The 26848-nt window shown below is 40.9% G+C and overlaps 1 protein-coding gene across 8 annotated transcripts in view; it reads right to left on the bottom strand.

The window, feature by feature from the left end:
• Positions 1-5676: 5676 nt before the first annotated feature.
• MGA (MAX dimerization protein MGA) overlaps positions 5677-26848 on the bottom strand; it is a 61145-nt gene continuing 39973 nt past the window's right edge. For 6 of the 8 annotated variants that reach the window (XM_054067354.1, XM_054067352.1, XM_054067356.1 and 3 more), the window contains 9 exons: positions 24944-26646; positions 18687-18811; positions 17323-17374; positions 15429-15614; positions 14609-14720; positions 12818-13066; positions 11638-11814; positions 11078-11230; positions 5677-10096 (listed from right to left, as the gene is read on the bottom strand). In XM_054067354.1, the coding sequence (XP_053923329.1) occupies positions 8799-10096; positions 11078-11230; positions 11638-11814; positions 12818-13066; positions 14609-14720; positions 15429-15614; positions 17323-17374; positions 18687-18811; positions 24944-26646 (4055 nt within the window). In that variant the 3' untranslated portion in view covers positions 5677-8798. The remainder of the gene's footprint in view (positions 10097-11077; positions 11231-11637; positions 11815-12817; positions 13067-14608; positions 14721-15428; positions 15615-17322; positions 17375-18686; positions 18812-24943; positions 26647-26848) is intronic. The other 2 variants (XM_054067358.1, XM_054067359.1) reach the window with 2 other exon arrangements.

The raw sequence follows: 26848 nt of genomic DNA, 5'->3' as shown, positions 1-26848 counted from the left end.
CCTGTTGTCCTCCTAAGTAAAAACACATGAAGCAAAGCACTGCCAACGCTTTGTTCAAATACTGCAAATGAAATCACAGCTGCAGTAATGGGGAGTTGAAAACAGGCGAATTCTAGGCAGCGGCACCCCTGCGGCACAATGTCACCCACATGGCGAGCGCATCGTGAAGCCCCATTCACGTGGATTTAAGACTCACTTGCACTGCTCTGCCACTGCCCTGCTCTGAAGCGCCCGCGGACTCCTGAGTGGCAGGCGGTTAGAATCATGATGGTTCAGCTTGCAAGGGACCTTACAGACCATCTAGTTCTAACCTCCCTGCCATGGGCAGGGACATCCCACTAGATCAGGCTGCCCAAAGCCCCATCCAACCTGGTCTTAAACACCTCCAGGGATGGGGCAGCCACAGTTGGTGGGGATGTGCCAGCCTGCCAGTGCAGCTTCTGCCCTGGCAAAGCCCCGTTGGGGAGCTTGAAGACAGGAGGGCGTTGGGGCCTGAGCACACGCAGCTGAGGTGACAGTGCTTTGTTCAGACACAGCAAGGGCTCTGCTCTCTGCCTGCCTCATGCCCGGGTGCCACTGCACACAGAGCAGCTCTGGAGGTGGAGGTTTCCTACACGCTTTCCACTTGCACTGCCTGCCTCCCAGCCAGAGCCAAGGATCTGGCCCCCTGGGACCCATCTTCTGCCAGGAATCACTTCTGATTCAGTAGGTCACTGAAGCTGCTGGCTTTTCCCGTTGGCAGTTATGCCTCTCTTCCTCAGCCTATGAAAATCAAGTTTTCTTTCAAACATGAATGTGGCCCTTGTAAGCTGATCTGCAATATCATTATTTTCTCCCCTGCTCAGCAAAGTTTGCAAAACTGGACATTTTCCCCATCAAATCAATGAAGCCTTGTCTGCCCTGGAGCATGGTAGTAAACAATTCCCACTGTGGCTGCCATCAGTTCAACTTGCCTGGTGGGAGCCGTTTATTAAAATTTCTTCCTGGAGACGAAGGCTCCCGGTTCAATTGCCTCATATGTTAGAGCCACAAACATTCGTGGAGTGAGATTCTGCAGGAAGACTTCTGTCTTTTTTTTTTTTGCCACGGACATCCAAAAGCTGAGGAAGGAACTACAAACCTTGGCAAAGTGCTCACAAGCTGGAAGTCTGCTTAAGTCATTTTTTAAAACCAAAGAGTCATTGTCACCTAGAAGGGAGAGAACTGGCTGAGGAGCAGGAGTTAATCATTATCATTGTGAAGTATTTGGGTATAAACTGGAGAGGGGCAGATTTAGAGTAGACATAAGGAAGAATTTCTTCATGATGAGGGTGGTGGGGCACTGGCACAGGTTGACCAGGGAAGCTGATCTAATGGGAAGTGTCCCTGCCCATGTCAGGGGGAGGGAACCGCATGATCTTTAAGGTTCCTTCCAACTTAAACTATTCTATGATTCTATGTTTTGCAGGCACCTCCTTTTTCTGTTATGCTTTTGCAGCATTAACCTTAATGGATTATAACATGATCATGTCAGATCTACGTCATTAAAAACAAAATCTTGAGATAACCAGAGCAGGAAAATACTATCTGCTGTGTTAATCTATCTTGTATCTATGTTTACATTTTGCTGAAGCTTGGCCCATACGAATATATCCAGCCCCACAGCCTGTCCCAGGCCCTCAGAGAGGGGTTATGGGATATCAGCTGGTCCCACTGCTTACTCCCACACACCCCAAATCCAGCAAAGCCCAGCTAAGCCAGCAACTGCCCCTCACCCTGCATCTGCAGGGCACATTCTGCAGGGATGCCCCCCTCAGCAGCCTCCCCTCCCCCCCAGCATCTCGCTCCCACGTGGGGCTGCCTGGGCAGGAGGACCTTGTCCTGGCCCCACTGCTTTTACAAGGCTGAGTGTACGATATGCGGCTCCAGCCAGGCCCCAAAGGGACAGCAATGGTTTATTGAATCACGTTTTACTCCAGCTGCACCACATTGTTTTATAGGAAAGTCCAGGTCTAGCACGTCTCAGAAATAACATTAGGTAAGGCATTTTCAAAGCTCAGTGCTGCCACTGCCTTGGGCTTAGGCAGGGATAGACAAAGGTGTCTAATCAAGAGCTGTGCCCCCACAGGGAAAGGGCCAAGGGCTCATGGGTGGGATGGCACAGCTTCAGCCGTGCCAAACATCACGTACCTCCTGCAGGAAGACGTGTCTTTAGCTGCTGTTCACCCAAACACCTCCGGGCTTTATTTGATACTGAAGAAAACCAGATACCTGGTCACTGTCGGGGGTTTTTCTTTCATGAGAAAGCGACTGAGCAAGGAATTCCAGGATGCCTTCAATAATCTTATCCTTTTAGGACACCTCAGGGTGGAAGATTTCGTGTGAATAAAAGAGCACAACTGGCAAGCCCTCAGTCCTCTGGAGAGAAGGCAAGCTGGAGGGAAGTAGACAGCAACAGAGGCCTGACCCCCACACTGCTGCCCAGCCAAGCTCGAGGCAAGTTGTTCCATCCAGCTGTTGTCTAAGCAGTTAATCACAATTTAAAGCCAGTAAAAATGGGATACAACTTATATTTGTGTATGGCTTTTTAGCTGCTGTTTAATTGCCTGGTTTTAGCCCACAAGGCAGGGCATGCTGCGGTACTTATGAGGGGCACCCCTTCTTCTCAGCCAAGGGATCTAGGAGGAGCCCTACAGAGGGAAGGAAGTCAAAAGAGGCATAGAAAAGCCCATCTCCTCCTCCTTGCAGGGGGTCGCAGCAGGCTGGCACAGCAGAGAGTGAGCCCGGCTATTGCAGCACCACAGCCCTCACAGTTACCCCCTCCCCTGCCCAGGGAGGTGGTCGAGTCACCTTCCCTGGAGGTGTTTAAGGGACGGGTGGATGAGGGGCATGGTTTAGGGATTAGGAATGGTTGGACTCGATGATCCAGTGGGTCCTTTCCAATCTAGTGATTCTATGATAGCGTGAGGCTGCTCCCACTGACCCCCCTTCACCTCCACACACAGGCAGGGATCCTGGTCCTGCTGGCTGCCAGAGCTGAGGAGTAAAGGCTGCAAACTCAGCTTGTTCTAAAATTACATCAGCGTTCAAGTCCCTCAGCTTTGATTTCCAGGATCTGCTCATCACCAGAGGAGAGCCAGGGCCAACAGCTGTAACCTCTGGGAACCACTGTCCTGTACGCACAGTCCTGCATAAAACAGGGAACCCTCACAAGAGCGAGATGAACTGTTAAGGCAAAGAGAGGTCTTCCTTCACTTGTGCTACCACAGGAATCCTGCTGCCAGCAAGGGGCTGTTGGAGCAGCCTGGCTGAACGAGGGGAGGGCGGGGGCATCCATGGCTGCAGTGCTGCAGGCGCAACTCCCCGGGCATTGGCTGAGATCACTCCAGCTCACGGAGGCCTCGCTGGCACAGGGACTCGCTCACGCCGAGCGTGCTGGAGGTTGTGTGGCTGCAAACCTAGGGCAAAGGGCTTGAAAATGTGCATGGGCTGTTCGAGCCTGCAAGGCCCAGGTAGATGGCAAGGACAGATTACGGCTTTCCTCTTCTTCAGAAAAGACTTTTAGACAAGTGAAGACTCCACATCTTTCTAGGGGTAGAAAGAGCTGTCACACCTGTCATGGGCCTCCAGCTCCCAAAGCCCCAAAACCAGACAACAAAGGTGCTTGGTGAGGCAACACAAAATTCAAACACAGGACTAACCAAGTAGAGTGGCATAATATCACCTTCTTGGTCTATAGCAGCAGTTAAAAGGGCAAATAAACGGTAGCCCCAGTTTAAGTGATCACAGGTACCACAATTCCTCCACTACCATGATTCCAGACGACAGTAGTCAATTTTTAATCACAGAATGGTTTGGATTGGGAGGACCTTAAAGATCATCCAGTTCCACCTCCCCAGCCATGGGCAGGGACACCTTCCACTAGATCAGGTTGCTCAAAAGCCCCATCCAACCTAACCTTGAACATTTCCAGGGATGGGGCAGCCACAACTTCTCTGGGCAACCTGTGCCAGTGCCTCACCACTCTCATAATGAAGAAATTCTTCCTTATATTTAAACTAAAGCTACCTTCTTTCAGTTTGAAGTCACTGCCTCTTGTCCTCCTATCACCACACGCCCTTGTAAAAAGTCCTTCTCCAGCTTTCTTGTAGACTTCCTCGAGCTACTGGAAGGCTGCTATGAGGTCTCCCCGGAGCCTTCTGTTCTCTAGGCTGAACAATCCCAGCTCTCTCAGCCTTTCCTCATAGAAGAGGTGCTCCAGCCTTCTTATCTTCATGGCCCTCCCCTGGACCCATGGAGAATCTGCTTCACAATCTTGCCAGGCAGAGGTAAGACTGACCAGCAGGTCTTCCTTTTTCAAAAATGGGGGTGTACTTCCCCTTTTCCAGTCAGTGAGAGCGTCACTGAACTACAACAACTTCCTGAATATGATGGATAGCGGATTAGCTATTTTATCTGCCAGTCCCCTGAGGTTCCTTTAGGTTCCATTTGTTGGCAATTATGGACAAACTGCTCCTCTACACATTTTTTGGCGGCATTTATGGAGTCAAATCTGGCTTTAAATCAGTTATTGCAAAGGCTTCCAGTAACTTTTCACAGTCAGCCAGCTGAGCTTATTGGTACCACCATCTGTATTTCCAAGAACACAATTAATATGCTGGAAAACACAGGCCCCCAGCATGGATCACCATGGGAGCCTACTGACAAGTTCTTTCCGCTGCAGACATGACTGGACATACTTTACGCTTATGTTCCTTTCAATTCCAAAGAACTGACTTTACCCCTTAAAATAAGGAGTCACAGGATGAGGCCTTGCTGAAGGGTTTCTTCAGAAGTTTCAAAAACATGTTACTGACTGTATTACTCATTTTTATTCATTCTCTCCTGCGAGAGCAGATCTGCATTTAAAAAAAAAAAACACAAATTATCTGTGACATCTCCTGTCCATCCTTTACCCTCATGTATAATTGTTTTCTTCATTTTATTTTTTTCTCTCAGGTCTACTCATTTGTAGATGTTCATTACTGATTTTTTTTAAACAAAAAGACGAACCAACAAAAAAGCATTTAGCGAGCATCTTCTCTTCCAAGTAATGCATATGGAAGTGATAGATGGTGACTTGTTTCAGGCATTTTATCTATTTCTTCTTAAAAAGCATCTCCTCTGACTCTTCACTCCCAGACGGATCTTCAGACTTGTTCCTACAACGGCAGCTGTGTTCTACAACCTCTCTAAAGGAAACAAACAAAAGATTAACCTAGGCTTGGGGTTGGGAGACTGGAGAGTCTGGATTTTATGTGGACTTCATCTTCAACCATTGGCTTTTGGTTTTATGCCACGATTGAATGTCAGCCCCATTGGTTTCCTGCCTAAGATACAGTTTGGTGAAAATAAAGCCCCTCCAGTGCCTTTTCTGAATTTAGCAAGTCAAAACCCCTTTTTAAAATCAATAACATTTCCTGCCTCCTGCTCAAAACTAAATCTCCTCCAAGTTACCTGTTTTTTGGTTCAAGTAATTAACTGCACGTTTGCACTGCCAAGCAATCCTGCCTCAGAGCATAAGTGTGTGTTGACTTGCTCCTGTCCAGCACCACACATCACCAGCAGCACGCCACCACGTCATTTCTGCTCCCATGTAATAAACTTTTCATGTAACGCTCCGTTTAATAAACTTTCATAGCCAGTTTCTAATCGACCTCAATGCTTTATTTTAGTTTTACATTTTGTCCCTCACATACAGTTACTTAAGTCTTGTACTGTTAGATTTCTACAAAAATATCAATTTTTCAAAAGCAGAAAAGAGGGAAAGATATATTTTAATATATAAAAGGGAAAAAAAAAGCTAAATCTGACATTTCATTATATTCTTAAAAACATTCCAGTCTATTTACAGATGTGTAAAAAAAATCTCCAGGTCTCTTGGTCTGGTGAGATCGTGCGCCTTGCAGGGGTTTTCTTTGTTCACCTTATTTAAAAATCTTTTCATTACATGTCATATTCTTGCATTATTGCCTCAAAAGACAGCATATATATTTAAAAGTTTTGTTCCAAACCAATGGCAGCTTGAGGAAAGAGTGGAAAAAAAGAGTCAGCATTTAAATTAATAGCAAAATGTGAAGCTGCAGACATGAGACAGCACAAGGAAGAGAGCAAAAACTAAGAGCATTTCGAACACGCTTTGTTGCCTGGTAGAATCCATCACAGTTCCTACTTGGAACTGCACCAACTACCACCTTTTACAGCCAAATTTGGGGTCTGTTCTTAGTTAATTTAATAATCATGCTCGGGAACCAAAAATGTTTGCTGTTATCTTTACACAGTACATTTTTATTGCAATAAAATTCCCCGCTGCCCAGTGCCAAACAGTAAATACATCCAGGCATTTTCCATTACCTTGATAATGGACAAAACATCCTCCGAGGTACAGCATTTATTTTAGGTAATATTTGATTGGATTTCATGTTAGTGTTTCCTGATCCACGAAAGTGTGCAAAGCTCACGTTTTTAAGAAGCACGCAGATATGATTAGCACATATTTCTGTAATTTGGAACCATAAAAGGATGGGGTGCAAAAAGAAAGGTCAGTAATAAGGAATCCAAAAGGAATCACAGCACAGTTCTGGTTACCGTTTCACGCAAGTGAAATCTCTTGGCAAAACAAACTGCCATAGGGAAAAAAATAAGCAACTTCAGCCTATTAGAAATGCTCAGAACCAGACTCCCAGGTAAATAAATTTAAATCTGATGTAGCACTAGTAAACCGATTCAGTTACTCCAGATTTCCACTGGTTTAAAATAAGGTTAAGAAGCTTAAATAATAAGCAATGTGTCTAAATACTTACACATATTGTAAATTCCCTTTTCTAAGGCATTCACTGACAACTGTAAGGCCCTACATGACTCTCATGTTGACCTCTGCTCTCTTTTCCAAATCACTAAAACAGGACTTGTATCGAATATTAAAATAATAAACATGCAAAGGGCAATAAAGAGTTACATGTATCCACTTTAAAACACACCATTTGGAATGGCCAGATGAAGGACCTTTTTTATGTAGGTTCTGGAGTAACTTTATGCATATCAAGCTTGAAAGGGCTTCTCTGCTCTGCAGCATAATAAAATCATTGTAAAAAAGATGAGGAAACATCCAAGGTACACACATCCCCTGGTGGATCCAACTGAGACACAGATCCAGAAGATGCAGCTTAATGAACAGGGTGTATGGTTGCACTGCGTACAAACATTGCTCCCTAACTGTGGAAGAACATCACTCAACACCTGCACGACCTCAGGGCTGGAAGGATGAAATTCCTGCATTACTGCATCACCAAAGATGGGGAATTTCAGGAGGAAATCACAGCTGCTGTTACTGGAACAGTAGGACAGGGGATTGCATTTCTAAACACAAAGCTAAATGCACCACCAAATTCTATATCATTTTCATGGCAAATTTTTTTACTTCTTCGGAGCAGTTAAGAAGCCCCTCAAGCGCACCCTAACTCATATTTACAAACTTCATAGGAAAAGATTGTGTGTACACTCATTAACAAATCATCTCTCCTAGGTTCAAAATTTCATTTGTCAAGAAAACTATGAAAACAAAAACTGTGTACAAAAATATACATATCTTTACAGTCTGTAGGCCCTTCACATCCAGCAGCTGAACATAGAAGAGTATCTACAGTTATTGAGTAAGCAGTGGCAGAGAAGAATAAAAAATACATCTCATGATTCAATACTGCCCTATTTCCCTGGTAATGAGCATTTTTGTTGACTTTTTGCTATACACAGCTTGTGCAAATGCAGTGAAAAACCTCTGAGTACCTTTCCTGAATTTATAAAGAAATGGAAAGTTTGGGAAGATATACACATATTTTCATATATACATTCACATATACACTCGCTCAATTACACTCTGCAACAACAGCCCTCAAAGCGTTCCTTATTTTTATGAAGCAACTTCAGTGATACTTTTAAAGATGTAGCAACAGGGTGCCCAAATTAAGTTTTGCTCTCTAATTTTTCCTTCCTGATGCATCAAGGGAGGGAGTATTTCTGTAGGGGCAGGAGGTAAAAGTGAGGGGTTTTTTTTAGTAGTTCCATTAAACATACCATCCTATTTTTAATTACACTGGGAAATACCATTTTCTTCCCCATGTAGTGAGTTACAGATATTTACTAAAATCTTCTGTGCATAAGCTCCTAAAGAGTCTCTGCCAGAGAACTATCTAGCACCAAAGAACAAAAACTTTTCACTTCAGCCCTCTGCAGTCTCAGATTTCCCTTCCACTGCTCTAGGTAACAAGTTTGAAAGCAACTGCAATCTCATTTCTGCACATTCATTGTATTCTGCAAACATTAAAAACAGCAAATGTGAACAATCTGACTTCTGCATAGATAATTTGCCTGGTATGAAAACAAGTAATCCATTTGTTTCCTCCACAAGACAGCTGCCTCCCTACTTGAGGGGCGGGCAGTGGAATTCTCTTTCAAAAGCCCAAGGTTCTCAGTCCTTTGACAAACTATTTCTGTGAAGGACCCAATTTTGGAAGGATACCATGTGTCCAGCAATGGTTACAGATCATCTTCCTTGTTTTGTGATGGAGAAAGAGAACATCCAAAATACAACAGTGAGGTAAAAATATTATCGACATGCTTAAGTTTCATAGCATTTACTTCTCAGTTTGGGGCCAGCCCTCAGTTGAAGAGAGTGCTGATGCCATACAGAAAATGAGCGTTGCAGACAAGGGAGGGCGTCAAATTCTGACACTGGTACACTGCTCCAGATCTCCATTCCATATTAGAAAAATATATGCAACTTATTTGCCTGCTGAATTTGAAGGCAAGGTCCCAGTAGCATTCAATTTCATAACCACAGGTGCTAAAGTGGGCATCACTTTGCTATCCTGTTCTTCTTGAACAGTTGCAGGTAATGAAGATTTTACCCCGCTGGGTGCCAGTTTTGCAACTACAGGTGCCAATAAGGGCATCACTTTATTACTCTGCCCTTCCGAGTCTGCTGGCAGACTTGCCGCTTTTAAGCCAAGTGGTGCCAGCTTGGGCATGGGTCTCCACAAAGCGTCAGCATTACTAGCTTCTGGATTAGTTTTCATCTGCAAAACCGGTGGAGTCACATTAGTGGTCTCTGCCAAGGTTGTTACACTTTTACCATTACCACCACTGGTTACAGACAGATTGGGAAGCGGATCCTTCATTTCAGCACCTATTACTATCTTTAAAACATCCGCTTCAGATGAAGGTTCTCCAGAGTTCTTATCCCCATCAGTTAGGTCATCATCTTCCAGGTGCAGCAGGAGAGGGCTTATAGAGCCACCACCTTCTGGAAGCTCTGAAAGGTCCTTAAAACTGCCTCCCAAGTGGCCAAACTGGAAGGAAGGCCCATCTGCAGCTGTGAGATTGCTGGCTGTTCCCCGACGAGCTTCTGCACCTTCATGTGAGAAATTTGAGTTTAGAGTGCTGGGCAGTTCTGACATAGCTGAGGCATCATCATTCAGCTGCTGATTGAGGAAGGCAATCTCATTGAGCAGCGAAGTGAGGGTTTCATCAGTGTCGTCGCTCTCCTCAATGCTGCTCAGTAACTCACTTGCATCCAGTTCTGCTTCCTCCATTGCAGATGCTACTTTCCTCAATTCCATTTCTATCCTGGAATCTTTGATCTGCAGCTTGCGAAATGACAATTCTTTCGATTTTAATCTTTCCCCTCCAGGATCACCTTCTTTCCTCCTAGCCTGGCTTCCTACAAACTCACCAATGCAGAGCTTTTTGCTAAAGGACTCTGGAGGTTCCTTTGTACATGATGTGTTCCGGAGGTGTGGAAAGCTATCTTTACTTTGAGATAAAACTTTTGTGGGACCTGTTGTATTCTTTCCATCTCGGCCACTGTCTCCAGGACATAGTTTGGCTTTTTCTTCTGAAAGGATGCTGTCACTTTTCCTACTTTCCAGAGGATCTACAACCAAGGACGTCTCAGAAGCCTGAGCACCTCCAGCTGTTGCATTAGAATTTTTGTTTCTGTTCAGGTTTAGACTCGCGCTTCCCTCCGTAGCCAGTGATGTTACGTTAACAATCTTTGGCATCATGAATGAATCTTCACTTTCTGCAAAACCAAACAAAGCAACATCCATCAGGATCCATGCTAACTGAAAGATAATTCCTAATAAATATAATTTGATCACTTTAAAGTCCTCCTTAAGTAAGCTGCTATTCACAATTTTAGTCATAGGAAGTCTTAAAACCCTACGAGCTGAAGTTTCAACTTGTAGAACAAGAGCAAGCTCCACATCTGTTATCCCAGAAACACTTTCCCAGACCCTCAGCTTCCTTCAGTAGGCTGGCACAAATGTCAATAACTGTAGTGCTTTCAATTTTGATGGTGATGCACAGGAAAAACAAAACGACAATATTCTCTTAATGTTTTTTCACGCTTTACTTTTATGTTTGCATTTAGCAATACTGGTTTAGAGGCATTTAGGGGACTACACATTCACTTTTTGCCTCCAAGCACTTTCCTATTTATCACACTCAAGATTTTTTCACAGCCCCATATCTGAAGCGAACTTTTCATTTTCATTATGACCAAATGACTACAATGAAGCAGAAAGGGCGTGGCTTGCTTTTAACAAAACAGATGGCAAACAACATTGTTGGGAGGAACCACTCCACACTTAGTCCTAATGTACAGTACTCAGCCTTGAAAACCATCTCTCCAACAAGCAGCAGAGCTGGCAGGGTATGGGAAAAAGTTGTGCCAGAGTAAGAGCCTGGATGTAACAGGCAAGTATTTTCAACATCACTTTGCACTGCAGCAAGATATATCACACCAGACACATTCCAGTCCCACTTATTCTGATGTTGCTGAAGGCAAGGAGGCTCAGTGAGGTGAAAGTTGAAAAGCTCCCATCTTTAGTCCTCTAGAAGCCCCTCTAAACTGTTCAAAACATTTGATAGTGATTTTCTTTGACTTCCAAAATAATAATACCTATTATCACTTCCCAGTGAGAAAACAATATAACTTCATTTTTGCAAGGGTACTGTTGCCCGCACAAGCAAAAAGATCAATAAAAAGTAGAGAGCATACCTGAATGGGGCTCTGCAGCTGATACTACTGTTGAGGGCACTGGGTTTCCAGCAACAGTTGACAGTGTAATGGGAATGGTAGAGTTAGTAAGGATTCCTTTTACTTGCACAGGAACTGTTGATCCTGGCAGCTGAATCACCACTGAAGCAATACCTTATCCAAGAAGAAGGGAAGTGGGGGTAAGGTGGAAACAAGAGCCTTTCAGATACTCAGTCAAGCCTGGAAAATAAGAGCCTTGCACTTCTACGCAAGACTTTACGCTGTAATACCATCTGAGTGTGGTGAGAAGAAACACAGATTGTTTAGGTGACTGAGAAATCTTCCATAAGTTTCCCTAATTTGAGAATAGCAAAAATCTAACAGATTTTACTTACCTGTTGATAAACTGATAGTTTGAATTAATTATATCAAATATCTCTTACCAGAGTCAGGCTCTTCCTCAGTCAGTTAAGTTGTAAAAGAACTCAAACAAATTAAAGTAAAAATTAAATAACACTTTACTTTGTATCTGCAAACAGCATTATCCTGATTTTCATTAACATGTCCTCACATGATCATACCTGGCTGTGTTGTCATGGAAGTACTGACAGCTCGAGGCTTTAATTCAGCTTGCAGGAGCGTGGAAGGAACAGCTGCTACCTGCCCTGGTACTAGTGGGCTCTTCAGTGTAAGCACCTGTCCCTGGGGAGTCATCACGAGGCTCGCAGCAGTTAGTGTGAGTGAGGTTGAGGTCTCCACTGTAAAAAAAGAAATATATAAATCAGTAATTTATTCTGGCATAGCATTCTTCATGGCGAATGATATCCTGTGATCCAGTGCTAGAAGGAACTCCAGCTAGAAGATTTACAAGGCATAGATTAGAAAGCTGCTGCAGAAGCTATGCAGGCTCCAGGAACCCCACCTACACAGCGAGAGCCAATCTGTACTATCTTTTTGCACAGTGTAACATAATCTTAAAGAGTGGCACCCTGATCAAACATCAGGGCAGTCTTGCTGAAATTAAAGGTGATTTCTTCACCTTAAAGAAATAAAGGAAGTTCTCACCACATCCAAATTCTGATGTCAAACTTCTCAGGATTGGATAAAAATGAGGCTTGGGAAACCAGAATGACTTTTATGAAAGTCCAAGACAATTTCTTATTACAAAAATAAGAAACATTACCAGATCCTTACACAGTATTATAGTGGTACTACCATCAAAGTCTGGACTTCGGCCATTCTTTTTTTCCTTCCTATGTTTACAGTGCGAAAGTCTACATAAACACCAAATACTTCTCAAAAAAAAAATTCTCAACCATCTGACAATTTTGTCATTTAATTTAAAAGCAAGTCTTCCACCACCTTAACAGTTAGCTTGTTTCAGGGGAGGGGGGATGTTTCAAAAACTGAACCTATTCTAACAACTCCAGTCTTCTTTGGGTTGAGCTTCAGCAGAAAAAGAACCACCTTTGTGTCTCAGAAATTACTGTGTGATTGCAGTGAGACTCCTATGACCGACCCGCAACATAATAGGAATTTATTTTCCATTGTTCTGAAACTCAAAAGTCACGTTCTGCTGAAGACCTCTGTCGTGCTGGTCTTACCCTTACTGAAAACAAACTGTTTCAACACCTATTGGATGGACACTTCCTGGTCCTACACTCAATTCTTCTCCAGGAAAGCAGCACAAGCAGGCAGCACCCCATGGGAGGGCAATGTCTGTCTTCCCGTTATGCAAAATGTGCATTGCTTTTAGCCCACCTGTGGGACGGGGTCCTTTTCTGGCAAGTATCAACGGCTTGCCTCTTCTGTTTGTCATAGTCACAGGAGGCATAGCCACTTGGGGCAGCTCTTTGGAGGGAGCAGAAGATGCTTCTTGCTGTTTGCTAGCAGTTGAGGTTACAACAGATGCCTCTGACTCAGGTTGTTTCTTCTTTTTTTGCGCTTCTACTGCTTTTTGTTTGGCATAAATATATTCTAGCTTCTTCAGCACAACCTCTTCTGTCTTCCCTGTAGAAAAATTACTAGAGTCAATTATCTTCAAACTCTCTTTGCATAACTAAAGAGTTTAAGACAGAACTAAAAATCTATTGGCACCATTCAACTTCTATACAAGACAGCCACCACGCCCACAAAGTAAAGTGCAAAAGTTAATAACAGAGGGAAGTAATTACCTATTTACTCCAAGATTTTTTTCCCTTCAGAAACATCCACAGATTTTAGAATTTATGTGCAACTTTGATGAGCAGAAATCAGCTAGGACAGGCACTGGCTGTTGCTGAAAAAGTACTGCTGTGAAAAAAAAATCCCTCACACCTCTCCTAGTAAAAATGTATGACTACCAGACAAAATGATACCTTTACCTGTTATGAAATTTCTTCAACCAATGGACCCTGTTACTCAAATGACACTGAGGTAAATTCACATACAGTTTACCATTGACACAAAACCCGTAACCTTGAACACACATACACCGCCCCCCCCCCCCCACACACAAAGATTTTATACTTTGTTTTCTGCAGAGGCACACAATTTAATATGATCCAAGTAGAAATAACTATACTAGGTTGTTTCCTACTTAGTATTTAACATCATAGTCTACCTTTAACTAAGTCTATATTTAGCTAACTCTCCCAAGAGAGTTCTTTCTCATCAGTTTTGAGGTTCTTCACTAGATATGCAAAAGATCAGAAAAGCACTTTGTGAAGGTATTTGCTTTCATTCCCTGCCCAGAAGGCCTATCATACATTTTTAGATTAATATGAGGCTTAACTATACCATTTTTTAAATTATTTTTTTAATTATCTTTTTCTCGAAGAACCTCAAATGTAGATGAATTGATTAATGTAAATACACAAGATTCAAGTTTCTCTCATTTCTCCTTTATAGGTAGTCTCCTGGTTTTATTCCCAGACAGTAAGAGTAGTTTAATATCTTGCATGTGTCACAGCTTTCCTACACCTCCAAATGAGACAGAAAGACACAATAAAGACAACGTGGTTTTGCCTTGAAATGCCTATATGAGTAGCAGCTCAGAATATATTGCCATTTTGTTCTATGGACAGAGCTGCCATCTTATAGGCAGAACTAGCATTAGTTCTCAGAAAAGCAGTACCAGACAGTTATTTGCAGAGTTGACCAAAAGAGTCATAGGTTTTGGTACTGACCAAAGACAGCTGCGTATACTTGTGAAGCACTGAGCGAAAAAGCCACTTCAGGAAGTCATCAATGACAGCATGAAGTGACTTTCTCCCCTACACCACTAAAGCACACTCAATGCACAGGACTCCAAGCCTGTGGCCTGCAGCACAGAGATCATTCTACACTTTCTTTAGGCATAAAGGAAAATAAAAGCAGTTCTTACCAGCATGATGAACGTATCTGTGAGTCAGAGCTTAGCAGGTTATTTGGCATCAGAAATCAAAATTTTACGTGAACTAATGACTCACTACCCCAATCCACAGAGAATCATTCCACTCGCTCCCGTTTCTGAAAGCCTTTTTTTTTTTTTTTTAATTATTCCAGTTAGTCTGCATCCAAAAATAGTCTCACCTGAAAGTGTGGATACTTTTCTAATCAAAACATCCTGTCTGCGCGTCAGTAAGTTCTTCTGTCCAATAAATTTATCTGCTTGATCAGTCAATCCTAGGATTTCATCATAGGCCTAGGAAAGTGTTAGGGAATTGATTTATAAACCAATGATACATAAAAAGATAAAATAATTTTCCTTCCCAGAAACCTTTACGAAATCTCTTTAGTCATTTTTATCATCATGAAAAACTAGCGTTCAGAGAAAGCACGTGAAGTACCACAAAATACCAGCTTTTCTTAAATGCATGCTGAAAAGTAAGAAACATCTTGTTATGTCCTTCTTCCGAAGTTCAGGTCCAAAGAAAAGAAACAACTTTTACCCCACAAATCCAAGATATAGCTGATAAACACTACGTATCTACAGCTTCTGTTCTGTTTCCTATCATTTACATGTTTACAATTAAGTTTTTAATGGCAGTCTAATACTTAATGAAATACTACCTTCTTCCGCATTAAAAAAAGCAACTCCTCAATGTATTTCAAAACTGCCTGATGTGCACTGTAAACCACTACGGAATTAAGATATAACCTTCCACGGTTAAATTCACAAGAAATACAACAAGGAGAGGGCTAACAGAAAACATGCATCTGTGTTATCAAGATTAAGCTTTGGAGAATACAGACTCTTTCAGATATTGTTTTATTCTAGAGACTCCTGTAAAGGTGACAGAAGTCCTCTATTCACAGCGTCACTAGGACTCACCCAAATTGTTCATACCAGCTTACTTACTCTGTCCAGATTAAATTAATTTCCTTCTCAGTTAAGCTTCAAAGTACTTACTTTCTGGAGAATGTAGCATTTGGAGACCTTGGGAAGGCTGTGTAACCCTAGAGTTCTCTTCAACTTTTCAAAGAGATCTCTCATCACATTACGTCGCCGGCGTTCATTTGCTGTGTGTGTCTGGCGGTAATGAGCAAAGGCTTCTGCCTCAGTCTTCAGCTTTTTGTTCCAGAATGGAGGTCTCTGCTGGAGAAGTAACCATATTGACCAGTTTAAATAAAAAAAGGTACTGCAATGGCAAACAATGTTCAAAGACATGCCTGATCTACAATGTTTCTACAGACACCTGAAGATTTGATGTCATGCTATTCTTCTATTATGTCTTCATGAAAGTTCAGTGTCAGAAGCACATGCAATAAGCATGAAATGCTAACCAACAAGAAATCATATACCAACATAATCGCATCAATTCTAAAGGAAAAGATCATGAGCAGTCCCTTCTGTTCATAAGCTTTCATTTCTTTCAGTACAAGGCTACTTATGATTACACAGGATTACAGCAAAACCACACGTTTGAGTCGAATTTTTTTTTTGTTGCTTGCTCGTCAAAATTAGTCTACTAATAAATAAATCAATCACAAATACAGGACACTTGAATCTTTTCCTGGAGTTAAGCTAGTCTGATTTCTGTTTTGTTTCACTTGTACGTATGGGTTGGGGCCAAGAGATGTAGATAAGAATGTGAAAGACGGCACTGAAAATTATCACCCCAGACATCTACCAAGAAACAAGAAGAGTCAAAGACAGGCTCCAATTTTGAATTTGCTTGAGTTTCCAAAAAGGTTGAGAGGCAATAAGAATAACTACTAATCTCCACAGATTTGAAGGGTTTGTTATTTCATTGTTACTCTTTCAGGTTTTGTACAATTATGTTATTTATTTCACAATGAAGTAATACTTAAAAACTAATATTAACACATTTTTTTACATCATTTTAGGTCTGCTCCAAACCCCAGTGAATCAGTGGAAAGACTCCTCAGGTCCAGTGATAATATATCAAATCAGCTGGCCTTAGGAGGAATCTGAAGACTGTCTCCTGACATCCATTTTGCCCTCATAGGCAGACTGAGCACAGTAAGGCTGCACCTGTATCTGCTCTTGTGTTGGGCGTTAGGTTCCTTTCAAGGAAGGGCCTTATGCCGTAACTTCAAGGGCAGAGAGAAAAATACATGGAGAAGGTGAGGGAAGCAGAACAGCCCAGAACCCATCTCCATCTCAGGCAAAAGCATACATACCAGCTGCTCTAACATGTAAGATACACACAAGGCTCACAGCCAACCTCCAATCCCCACCCCGGCAGGTAGCTCTAGACCTGACATCAAGTACTTCACAGAGTTATCACAAACAGCGAGTGAAATTGGCTTCAAAGACACCCTAAAATACAGCATAAGCTTCAGAAAGAATACAATGAGTTTTGGTTTGAAAGGATTCTGTGTTATCTTTAACTTGCCTAAATACATGTTACTTAAACTACTGTTTTCAGGAAATCCTTTGCCCAGTGCTGTGCCTATATAATCTTACACGCTGTCTTCTTTGACATGTAAAAACATTTCTCAGTTTTTCATATTTTGTGTACTGTAAAAATTATTTATGCCAAGAACACAAAGCCTAAGCAAATGTACTAATAAACAAAAGGCAGATATTTCACCCATACATAAAGCTCGATCTGAAGCCCACTGATACCAGCAGCAGTCCTTTTTCTTTAAAGAGATTTGGACTGAGCTCCTTCCCCCCACAGGCATATTTGGCTTATAGCATTTAATCAATTTAATAGCATTTAATAGCAATTAATTATATGGAAGAGATAAATCATGTTAAGAGTTGCACTTGAGATGAAAGTTTATCTTTAAAATGGAGTTGTGATACCAAAGGAAAGAGGAGAGCAAACATATACCTTCGTAGGTTTTTCTGATAATTTTTCATCCGAAGAATTACGAGCATGGTATCTGGAAGAAAGGTAAAAAGTTTTTCCCAACGCTACTCATCTCATGCACTCTATCCTCATTAACTACATCCCAACAGCCTAAAATCGCTCATTTCTATTCCCTGAAATTAATTCTTCCTTGTATAACTACATGAAAGCAGAACACTCTACTAGTTTACTTTCTTGAGAAAGCTCTAAAGTCATCTCCAGTGTCATTATCCTGGAAAAAATTCAGCTGCTCTGAAAGCTGTAAAGTTTTCCCATAGTGCAAAAGACAAAGTACTTCACTACATGCCAAAGAGAATAAATTCAGCCTGTGACTGTCAGCTGAAGAAAGCATTTTTTTCATTATGTTTTGGTTCTTTTTTTAAAAAACACAGATTCAATACAAGTGGCAGAGTAATTAATCCCTTCCCCACTAGGAACAACCAACCAATATTCTCACATTTATTACTACCCTAATATATAACAACAGCTTTCTCATGTCTTGGGAGATTCAAGAAAACAAAGAACAATACATATTTCAAGGAATTAGTGTTTACAAAACATGACATCTGTTTTTCCCTCTCACTGAAAGATTTTCACAATTTAAAGCAAAGTCACCATCTAAGGATAAACGTTGAGCTGTATTTCTGAAGGAAAAATTGTATTTCCTATCTGGAAAGTAAAAAGTATCATCAAACAGATTTTTCAAAGTTTCTACAAAAAATATTCTTGAGATAAAAAAACGCTTTGGATGACACTTTCCCCATCCTTTCGTTTGCTGCAGCTAAGAATTAGCCATGACTATTCTTTACAGTCTTAAAGTAAACCATGTTTTTACTTTGCTGGTTCCCCCCAAAAGCCACGCTTTTCAACCATGGCGGTCTATAGGCAAAATAAGAAAATACTTTCTTTGCTGGGGCAATGGTACCAAATACAAAGCTTTCATTTACAGGATAAAGGATTAAGCCAATGACTACTCTGGCCTAAAAATAACAAGTATCACTAAGAACAAACAAAGGTTGCAAAATCATATTTAAAACAAGATGGCCCTGCTCATATTCAGTTTGCAGCAAGGGAGGTGATTCACTCATAATAATTTTACATTACAAGATACACACCCCGATGAACAAATTAATTAGAGAGGGGGGAAAAAAAAAAAAAGGGTAAGACAACTTGAGTCTACTCTTAGTTCTGAAAGCCCCATCCTCACAGACACTGGGAAGCACCAGTGCCCAGGAAGACCTGGCATAAGCCTTGTCTTACCATCATATTAAACCTGTTTAATGAGTTCATTCAGCGCCAGCTCATCAATAAAATACAAAACTGTAGTGCTCTCCAAGGATGCTTACTTCTGTTTGGAAGGTCGGATATTAGCAGCTGTGGCCTTCAGACGGGCAATGTTAATCTTCTCTGAAAGCTCCTCCACGGTCTCAATGTCCACCTGCTCGTCATCCTCACTGTATTCACACGCACCCTGGAACAGTTTTTGTTTTGTTTTTTAAAATGAGTATCTACTTAGCAACAGAGCTCAGGCCAAAACAGTTTCACTTCAGTCTCAAAAGAAATTACATTATAACATTAAGAACCATTAAAGAATCAACAGCTCTAGCCACACTGGCCAATAAACAGTGTTAAGCAGGTGGTTATTTTAACTGTCACCTCTAGGAATTCATCCCACTAGCAACTCTGCAAAATGAATTTGCTAAGGGCAAAATCCATCTCAGTCATTTATGCTTTTGCTATAGGTGAGATAAACTTTCACAGGGCAGAGCTTTCCTGTCTCTATTCTCAAATAAGATTAAACTGCCTTTACAACCTACTGCTGTAGACTCTTGCCAACTAACATTTTTTTGACACAAGATGAGAGTTATCACCTTGGCAATGGGCTCTTGCACCTAAGATAGCAACAGTCAGAACATCATACAACCAGACTTCTTCAGTCATACAGTAAACTGCTTATATGATGAAAAGTATGATTTTAGCTCTTTCCAAAACACTGCTCAATAATTCTTTTAAGTATTTATGATATTCTGAAAAGTACTTTTCCTCCATGCTTGCCTGACCAAGAAAACTTGCTACCATCTGTGAAGAGCAACAGAACAACTGTAGCACTGTAGCATCTACAAGTTATATATCAATCTTGTGGCTGTTCCTAGTACCAGACATCACCTCCACTCCAACAAAACAAGCCTTATTCAAGCAATTTTTTCTATTACTATTTTAATTGAAGTTTTTATATTATACTCTTTGGTCTGCTTATGGAAACCAGAACTCTTTCTCCTCAAGTAAGAAAGTTTAACTATAATTCCAGTCTGTACTCTATTTCACTCAGTTCCCTGAACTAACCCAGTCTTGTCTTCCTCCTAGTCTTCTTTTCTGTCTTTCCTTCCTCCTCTTCATCCTTCTTTTCTTTCTTTTTGATGAGCTGCAATCTCCTCCTTCTTTGAACTGAATACTTACCTGAAATCGATGCAAATAGTTAATCACAAAAAACACTATGTGCAGAACAGGAAAAAAGAAGCAATGTGCCATACTGGATCAGTAAGTGGCCTCTAATAAATGCTTTTTGTGATAATGATTATTTAAAGTTACCTGCAACTCACACTGCTGTTTTAAGGAACTGATTAGAAAGGAGGAAGTGTGGCACTTACTCAGCTGACCCCTGATTATGCTATATACAGTGCTGTAATGAAAACAACCATCAGCCTAAATTGCCACACAATGGTAGCTAATCAGTGGCTAAGAATGTACATTTTCAATCGTAAGTGATTAAATTTATACCTGTGAAACGTGCAGCTACACTACATTAAAGGGACTCAATTTACAACCAGACAGTAAATCTTCGTCAATAACGTCCTTTCTGAGAGAAGCAGGATCTCCCATAACCCAATGTTTGAGACAGTATTTGGCTTCTTCATACTGACTAAACACAACCTCTTCTGAAACAAATTAAAACACAACTGTGAAACCCGCAACTCGCACCAGGGCTAAAATTGGGAGAACAACGCAAAAAATGCCATCTTAGTCACTGACACCACAGCATGTCCACCACTGTGAATCATGCTGCCAGAGAAAATCATCAACATTTTTTAAACACATGGCTGTGTGATCAAAGTTATAAAAAACGGAAAACAAAATCTGTATGAAAAGTTAAGCAAGTTTGCCTTTCCCATGATAACACCTTCCTGAAGTATTGCAACACATACTTTGTAGCAATGTAGCCCTTATGCATCCATTTTATAGAAAGAGGGCATATATATCTATAAAAAAGTGTGTATTTACTGTCTACATACATATACTCACATATGCAATAATGCCTGTAAAATCCTCCAGTCTCTTAAGAATAAAACCATGCAGCATCCTCCCCTCTGTAAACCCACTCAACTATTCTCAAGCCTTCCATCACCTTCATGACATGACGGGTCCTACGAAGCATTAGTAGCATAGATTCTGTGTTGAAAGAAGTATAAACTTTCAAACTACTCTCCTGCAGAGAAGCTGACAGCTCTTGCTTTCCTATGAAGTATCAAGATATTACTGCTGAAACAAAGAAAAATGATGCTTACATTATCGGCTGTAGCTGCTAGATCTGTACAGAAAAGCATCCTTCTACACGTTGCCATGCACACTTCCATGTTATTTACTAGGCACCACCCCCTGTTACCTCCTATCTCTACACTTGTAAGGAGTCATGACGTTTGAAAAAGAAACACAAAAGCAAACAGAGTGACCTCAGATGAGAAATTACTAGCCTTGGAGAACAATATCTTTCTTAAAGATATTTTTGACACATGCTGATTTTAAAGACAGCATTCTTTGCTGCCCAGGAAAGCAACTCTTATCTCTGATGAGTTTTGTATTTGGAAAGGAGATACCCAAGTTATTCTATGACTACTAACTTCTAGGGTTTCTTGCACTTTTCCTTCAGAACAGCTGCGAATCTGTATTACATCATAACAGTTCCTGTTTGAATATGAAGAGCAGCATGGAGGTAAAACAAATTCTCAACCGACCTTAGGAAGTATGGTGCTGACACTGGCAGGAACTTAAGGACATACCATTTCTCCCTGTGCATGAAAACCCATAAAATCGTTATATGTTTTATCTTGTAAATATTCTCCCACAAAGCACTGGGATCAGACAGAGAGAGAAAATGAACTGTCTTTCCTGAGGAAGGAATGCGTCACTTTGAACCTGACAGGCTGCTCAGGAGCTTCCCGTCACCACGTTATGTTTCAGCACAGGTATTTCAACAACTTTCAAACATTGCCTATGAATGGGTACACAGCTTTGTTTCATGTCTGTTGAGTGGCTCTATATGCTTACAGAAAGTTAAAGAATTTAAGTTCTACTAAGTAAAATCTCACCTGAAGAATATCACTTATGCAAACAGCCAGCAATTTTGCAACAGTTTCTTCTACACTTCCTCTACTTGTTACAGAATTTGCCAAGATCTGGTTTTAATGAACAGGAGCAACTTCTTGGATGTTTTTTTCCAAGCCATTTTGTTCTTAAGACAACAGATGCATCTAAGTTGTCTTTAAGTCAATTCTGTAGCTTCCCCATTGAAAAGCAGACACTCAATCCTTTACACAAAGTCACAGAAAGGGAGAAGTATCAAAAACAAAACTGGAGATTTCCAAATTGTCTACAATCCTTAACTGATAACCCAGGGCTCACAGAGTGCAGAGGATGCATCAGAAGACCCAGAGTGCTGAGATTCCAAGAATTCCTCAGCTGAGGAGGACATCATAAGCTTCAATCTAAAATCAAAGTCTACTAACTGGTAAGAGCGGAGGGAAGGGAAAGCAAAAGAAAGTAAGTTTGAAGATATAAAAATTACACCATCTCCCTAGATGCAGACCTTCTGTTGAGCTACACAAGTGATATAAGCATATAGCATAGCTCCTTCCACAGCAGTTTTTTAATTGTCCCCTGGGCCTGATGAAAGAAGGAAAAGCAACATAAAGCCAGATCAGAAAAACTGAATGAAGAGAAGTTCTTCTAAGATACTATTTAAATTCCAGAACTACTGAACAGATACGTGTTATTATATTTAAAACATCACATGGGCGAGAGGTACAGAGTTATGCCATTTTAACAGGTCACATTTTATGACAACATAGTTGTATTTCATTATACATAAAGCACTTTTCATTCTTGCCTGTTCTCCTGGGTCATCCATAAACCCTAACAATAAAGGGAAAAATGTTTCAGGATGCTAAGTCTTTCCTCTCTACCTCTGACTTCCTAAAACCAGGAAAAAATACCACAATTGTTACATAATCAGAAGTAAGTCCACTTAAGTTCTGCCACATGAACAGCTATTCCTCTGTACGTACTGCTAACTCATCAAAGGCTGAACCTTATCCATAGCCAAGGATGACTTCTTGTTGAGGTGCAAAACTAAATGATTGTGGAAGCCCTAGCTTTCCAGCATCAGACTTCCCACAGTTCCTGTAGTGGCAAAACTTCTCAGTGCCTTTGGGCTTATAAGACTATAATGCCTTAAGGAACAGAGATATAAGAGGAGCAATCCTGCACTACAACAGAAGTACCAAAGTTGGTACCAAAGAAATATCAGCAGTTTTTCCTCTCTGCATTTCAATGACTGCTTCCAAGCATTCTCTTCTTACTTTTATCCATCTGTTCCTGGCAGCCTACACCCTGATTGCTGGTTTATGAAAAGCAAATTGCCTGATGGCAGAAATAGATGTACTCAGACATTACCCAAAAAAATGCCTCCTTCCTGGATCTGTCTTCTATGCTACAATGTCTGCAGATTACACATCTGATCTGTACCAAAAGCTCAAAATATGCAAGAGATTATAAACCCCTAAATAATCCACAAAATGTCACTTGTACTTTTTATTAAGCTTACGATTTTATAATAATTCGTAACAGTTCTTGTAATTTTAACGTTCAAGCTCAGTGAAAAAAAAAAAATCAACTGAAAAACACATTTCAACAACATTTAAAATAACTTGCCAGACACAGAGGCTATTTCCAGACTAGAAGTTACACAGAACCACGGGACTGTTTGTAGTAGTAGAATACCATAACAACCCTGGTTTTGGCTTAAGCTCAGGTGGTTTTGTTCATATCAAACCCAAGATGATCACCCTTCCTAATCTTCTCTTGATGCAATTCAGGATATGAAATGCACAAGGCAAGGATACCCTCCCAGGAAGACTCTCTTTCTGTTGAATAGACAGCAGTCTACAAGAGCCTTTTAGGTCAAGCACACAAAATTAGCGCAACTCACTTAAATTCCAGACAGGTTTTTACAGTCCACCAAGATCTCATTCCTCAGCTTCACTGCTCTAGAACCAACGTTAGCCTACTCAATGTTTGTGTGAGCTTATGGTGAAGAGATACTCTTATATAGCTTACCAAACCCTATCAGTCAAAAATAGCATAGTAAGCCTCTTCCAAAACAAACATTTCTTATGATCTCAAATCAATATTTTTTCTTTTCATCATCCTTTTGTTGCAGGATAAATTAAAATTAATCTTTAAACATCGACTCTGAGAATAGGTTAGTCTCTGACCTAGAGATTATATAACCTGTTAGCTTATCAACAGATCCCTAAGAGTATCTTGTCAGGAAAGGTTATTAGGATATGGTCAGAAAAAAAAAAAGGTCTAATTTGGTTTTCAACTTCGAGAGGACTAAATTAACACAGGAGGGCTAAAAGAACTATATAATTTCAAATTCCTGTAGACACTAACATAATCTCTCCTTTTGTTAATTTGTTTATTCTTCAATTCTTCACTCTTTCCACTTTTCTCATCCCAAGAAACCACTACCTTATTTCTTATGTCTCACAAAACTGCAACTTCATACATTTTAAGCAACAATGCACTGTTTCTTAAGTCACACAGATACATAAACAGTACTTCAAGCAGTTACATGTGAAATTGTTCTCTTTTAATTTTTGGGTGAAACTTGGTGGAAATCCTATGAGCACTAAAATCTAAATATATCTTAATTATACTAACCACAATAGTTTAGCTTTATTCCACAAAAAAGCAGTTTCTTTTCTACTGAAAATGGAATGACAGCTTTCACAAACTACTTACATTTACTACTAAATTTCAAGAGGAATTTAAGAAGAGATTGAAACATTCCTTCCAGAAATAAATGTTAACTTAAGGGCTACAAAAATCAGTGAGAAGGAAATTAATGACAGAAATACTAGACTAGCTACTGCATTTTACAATCATTAAGCCACATTGCAAGGAATCAAGAGTAGAGTAAATACCAGAGGAAGACCATGACAATGACAAATCGGGTCATAACAGACAACACACAATGGTCCGCCTACAACTTGCTCGGTATATTCCTGTCATCTGAAAACCAATTTCTGAAAGGCCACTACAATGTTACCTATAAAAAGTTATGCAACTAGGTAACAAAAGTCACTTCCCCTTGGAGCCCTGACCTAGATTTTTATGAAGAAACTGAAGTCCAGAACACAAACATCATACTGTCTTTTTCAAATCCATGGGCTGTAATAGATTAGTTGGTCAATTTAAAATCATAGTAGTAGCAGTAATAATAATCATCATCAACATCTTCCCTCTTAAATTGTTAAATGCTTACCACTTTTTCAACATCTACTTCCTCTTCACTTGGGAAGTCAGAAGCACCATCCAGCATCTCATCAGCAGAATCATCAGTTTTTTCATCCTCTTCATCTTCCTCTTCATCTTCCTCTTCTTCCTCTTCCGTATCATCAGCAGTTGTATCAATACTGGGCATGCAATCCTTTTTCTGATGCTTGGTTTCCTGTGCTCTCTGTTCTGGTGTCAGGAAATCACTCTTCTCAGATTTATCAGCTTTACTATCCATCTCACTTTTATTTTCTAAAGCAGGTACAATGCTAGATATTTTACTCCAGGAACTGTTGACATGTGTTACAATATCATGACCTGTTTTCATTTCTTCCTGAGAATCAAAATCATCTTTTTCTTTGTTGTTACTGCCTTCCTGCCTAGCTATATTTGCTTTGCCTTCCGTGGTATTGACTGTATGCTCTTCTCCTGAAGCACTATCCTGCTCTTTTTCAGAACTGATTTCAGACTTACTTTCTTTTTTCTCTCTTGTGACTTTTGCTTCTGTAGAGCCCTTTTGCTCCTTCCCTTCAACACCTGACAGCACAGCATCACTCTGGCATTCTTGTTGGTTCACAAACAGTTCAGTCCCACTCTTTTCCTTGTCATTCTCCAGCTCTGTAACTTGCTTTTGTTGATTCTGTGACTGCCCAGAACTTGCCTCATTGTCCTCCTTCATCTGCATCTGCACATCATCTTCCTTCTCTTTTACCGATTTCTCTTCCTGTTCGGCATGTATCTGTTCCTTCCCATGGCTCTTCAGCTGTGCACTCTCCTGGTTCTTGGGACTCTGTGGATGTGCAGTATCCAAAGGAGTACTCAGAGACTTATCTGACGACCCACAAGCAGTTTCAGAGTTAGTTGTGACAGCCTCCACTATAGCTGCAGAACCAACAGAATCCTCTTTCTCCTCAGAGGCCCCTTTTTCCTCCTCATCATTTAGCTTTTCACTGATGTATGAGTGGTCAGTTGATATGACATCTGTGGAAACATCATGCTGAGAAGAGGAGCTATGATCACAAGAACTCTCTAGTATCCTTGAGTCCTTCTCCACCATCTCTAATGTAGTGAAATTTGTACAAGGTGCAACTGTGCCAGATACCGACTCTTCAACGTTACTCAGCTGGTCACCCAACAATTCATTTTCTTCCTGTTTCCTGTCTGACACTGTGACCTCAGACTCTGTAACTTCAATGTCATCTGAACATTTCATCTTCCCATTCTCCTTCTCCTGAGCAGCACCCAAGTCTTCTTTTTTGCATATTTTCTTATAATCCTTCTTCATCTGAAGAGATGCAAAATGGTGAAGAATGGAGTTTGGCACAGTCTTCTGTCCCGGGAGCTGAAGTAAAGCAAAACTACCAGATTGTAAAGGTATGAGATTAGCATTAGTAGCTGGCAGACCACCTGAGCTGCAGGCTATTTTAGACTCAGAGGTTGTTTGATTTGTCACGTTGCTTGCGGCAGGAGGAGAAATCCTTAGAGTCAGAGTGCCTGCCTGTGACACAAAACTCGTTACTGAAGGAAGAAGAGAAGATGCTTGAGTGGCTAGGTTAGATGTAGGGGATAAGTTGGCTACTGTTTGTACAGTTGAATTTGTGGCAGGAGAAGTGGTAGAGATTGAGGAAGTAGGAGACACTGGAGACTCGGGAGGCTTAGATGGAGCAGGCAACCGGATTCCTACAACAGATCCTGTGAGGAAAACAAAACATCAACTAATACTTCCTCAAAGCAATTTTCTTCTTTTAGTTTTAGTATTTGATGCTGTAGTAGGAGTAGCCAGCATTCCCCAGGATCACAATGTAATCAGGTACTTGATCAGAAGTTCTCAACGAACAATCTGGTGCTGCATAAAGACATATAAACTCTTGAATGTTCATATAGAACACTGCAA

This window comes from Cuculus canorus, chromosome 5 (assembly GCF_017976375.1).
Source record: "Cuculus canorus isolate bCucCan1 chromosome 5, bCucCan1.pri, whole genome shotgun sequence".
Classification (NCBI taxonomy): domain Eukaryota; kingdom Metazoa; phylum Chordata; class Aves; order Cuculiformes; family Cuculidae; genus Cuculus; species Cuculus canorus.
The sequence above is the reverse complement of the archived record's forward strand: the minus strand, read 5'-3'. Positions and strand labels throughout refer to the sequence as shown.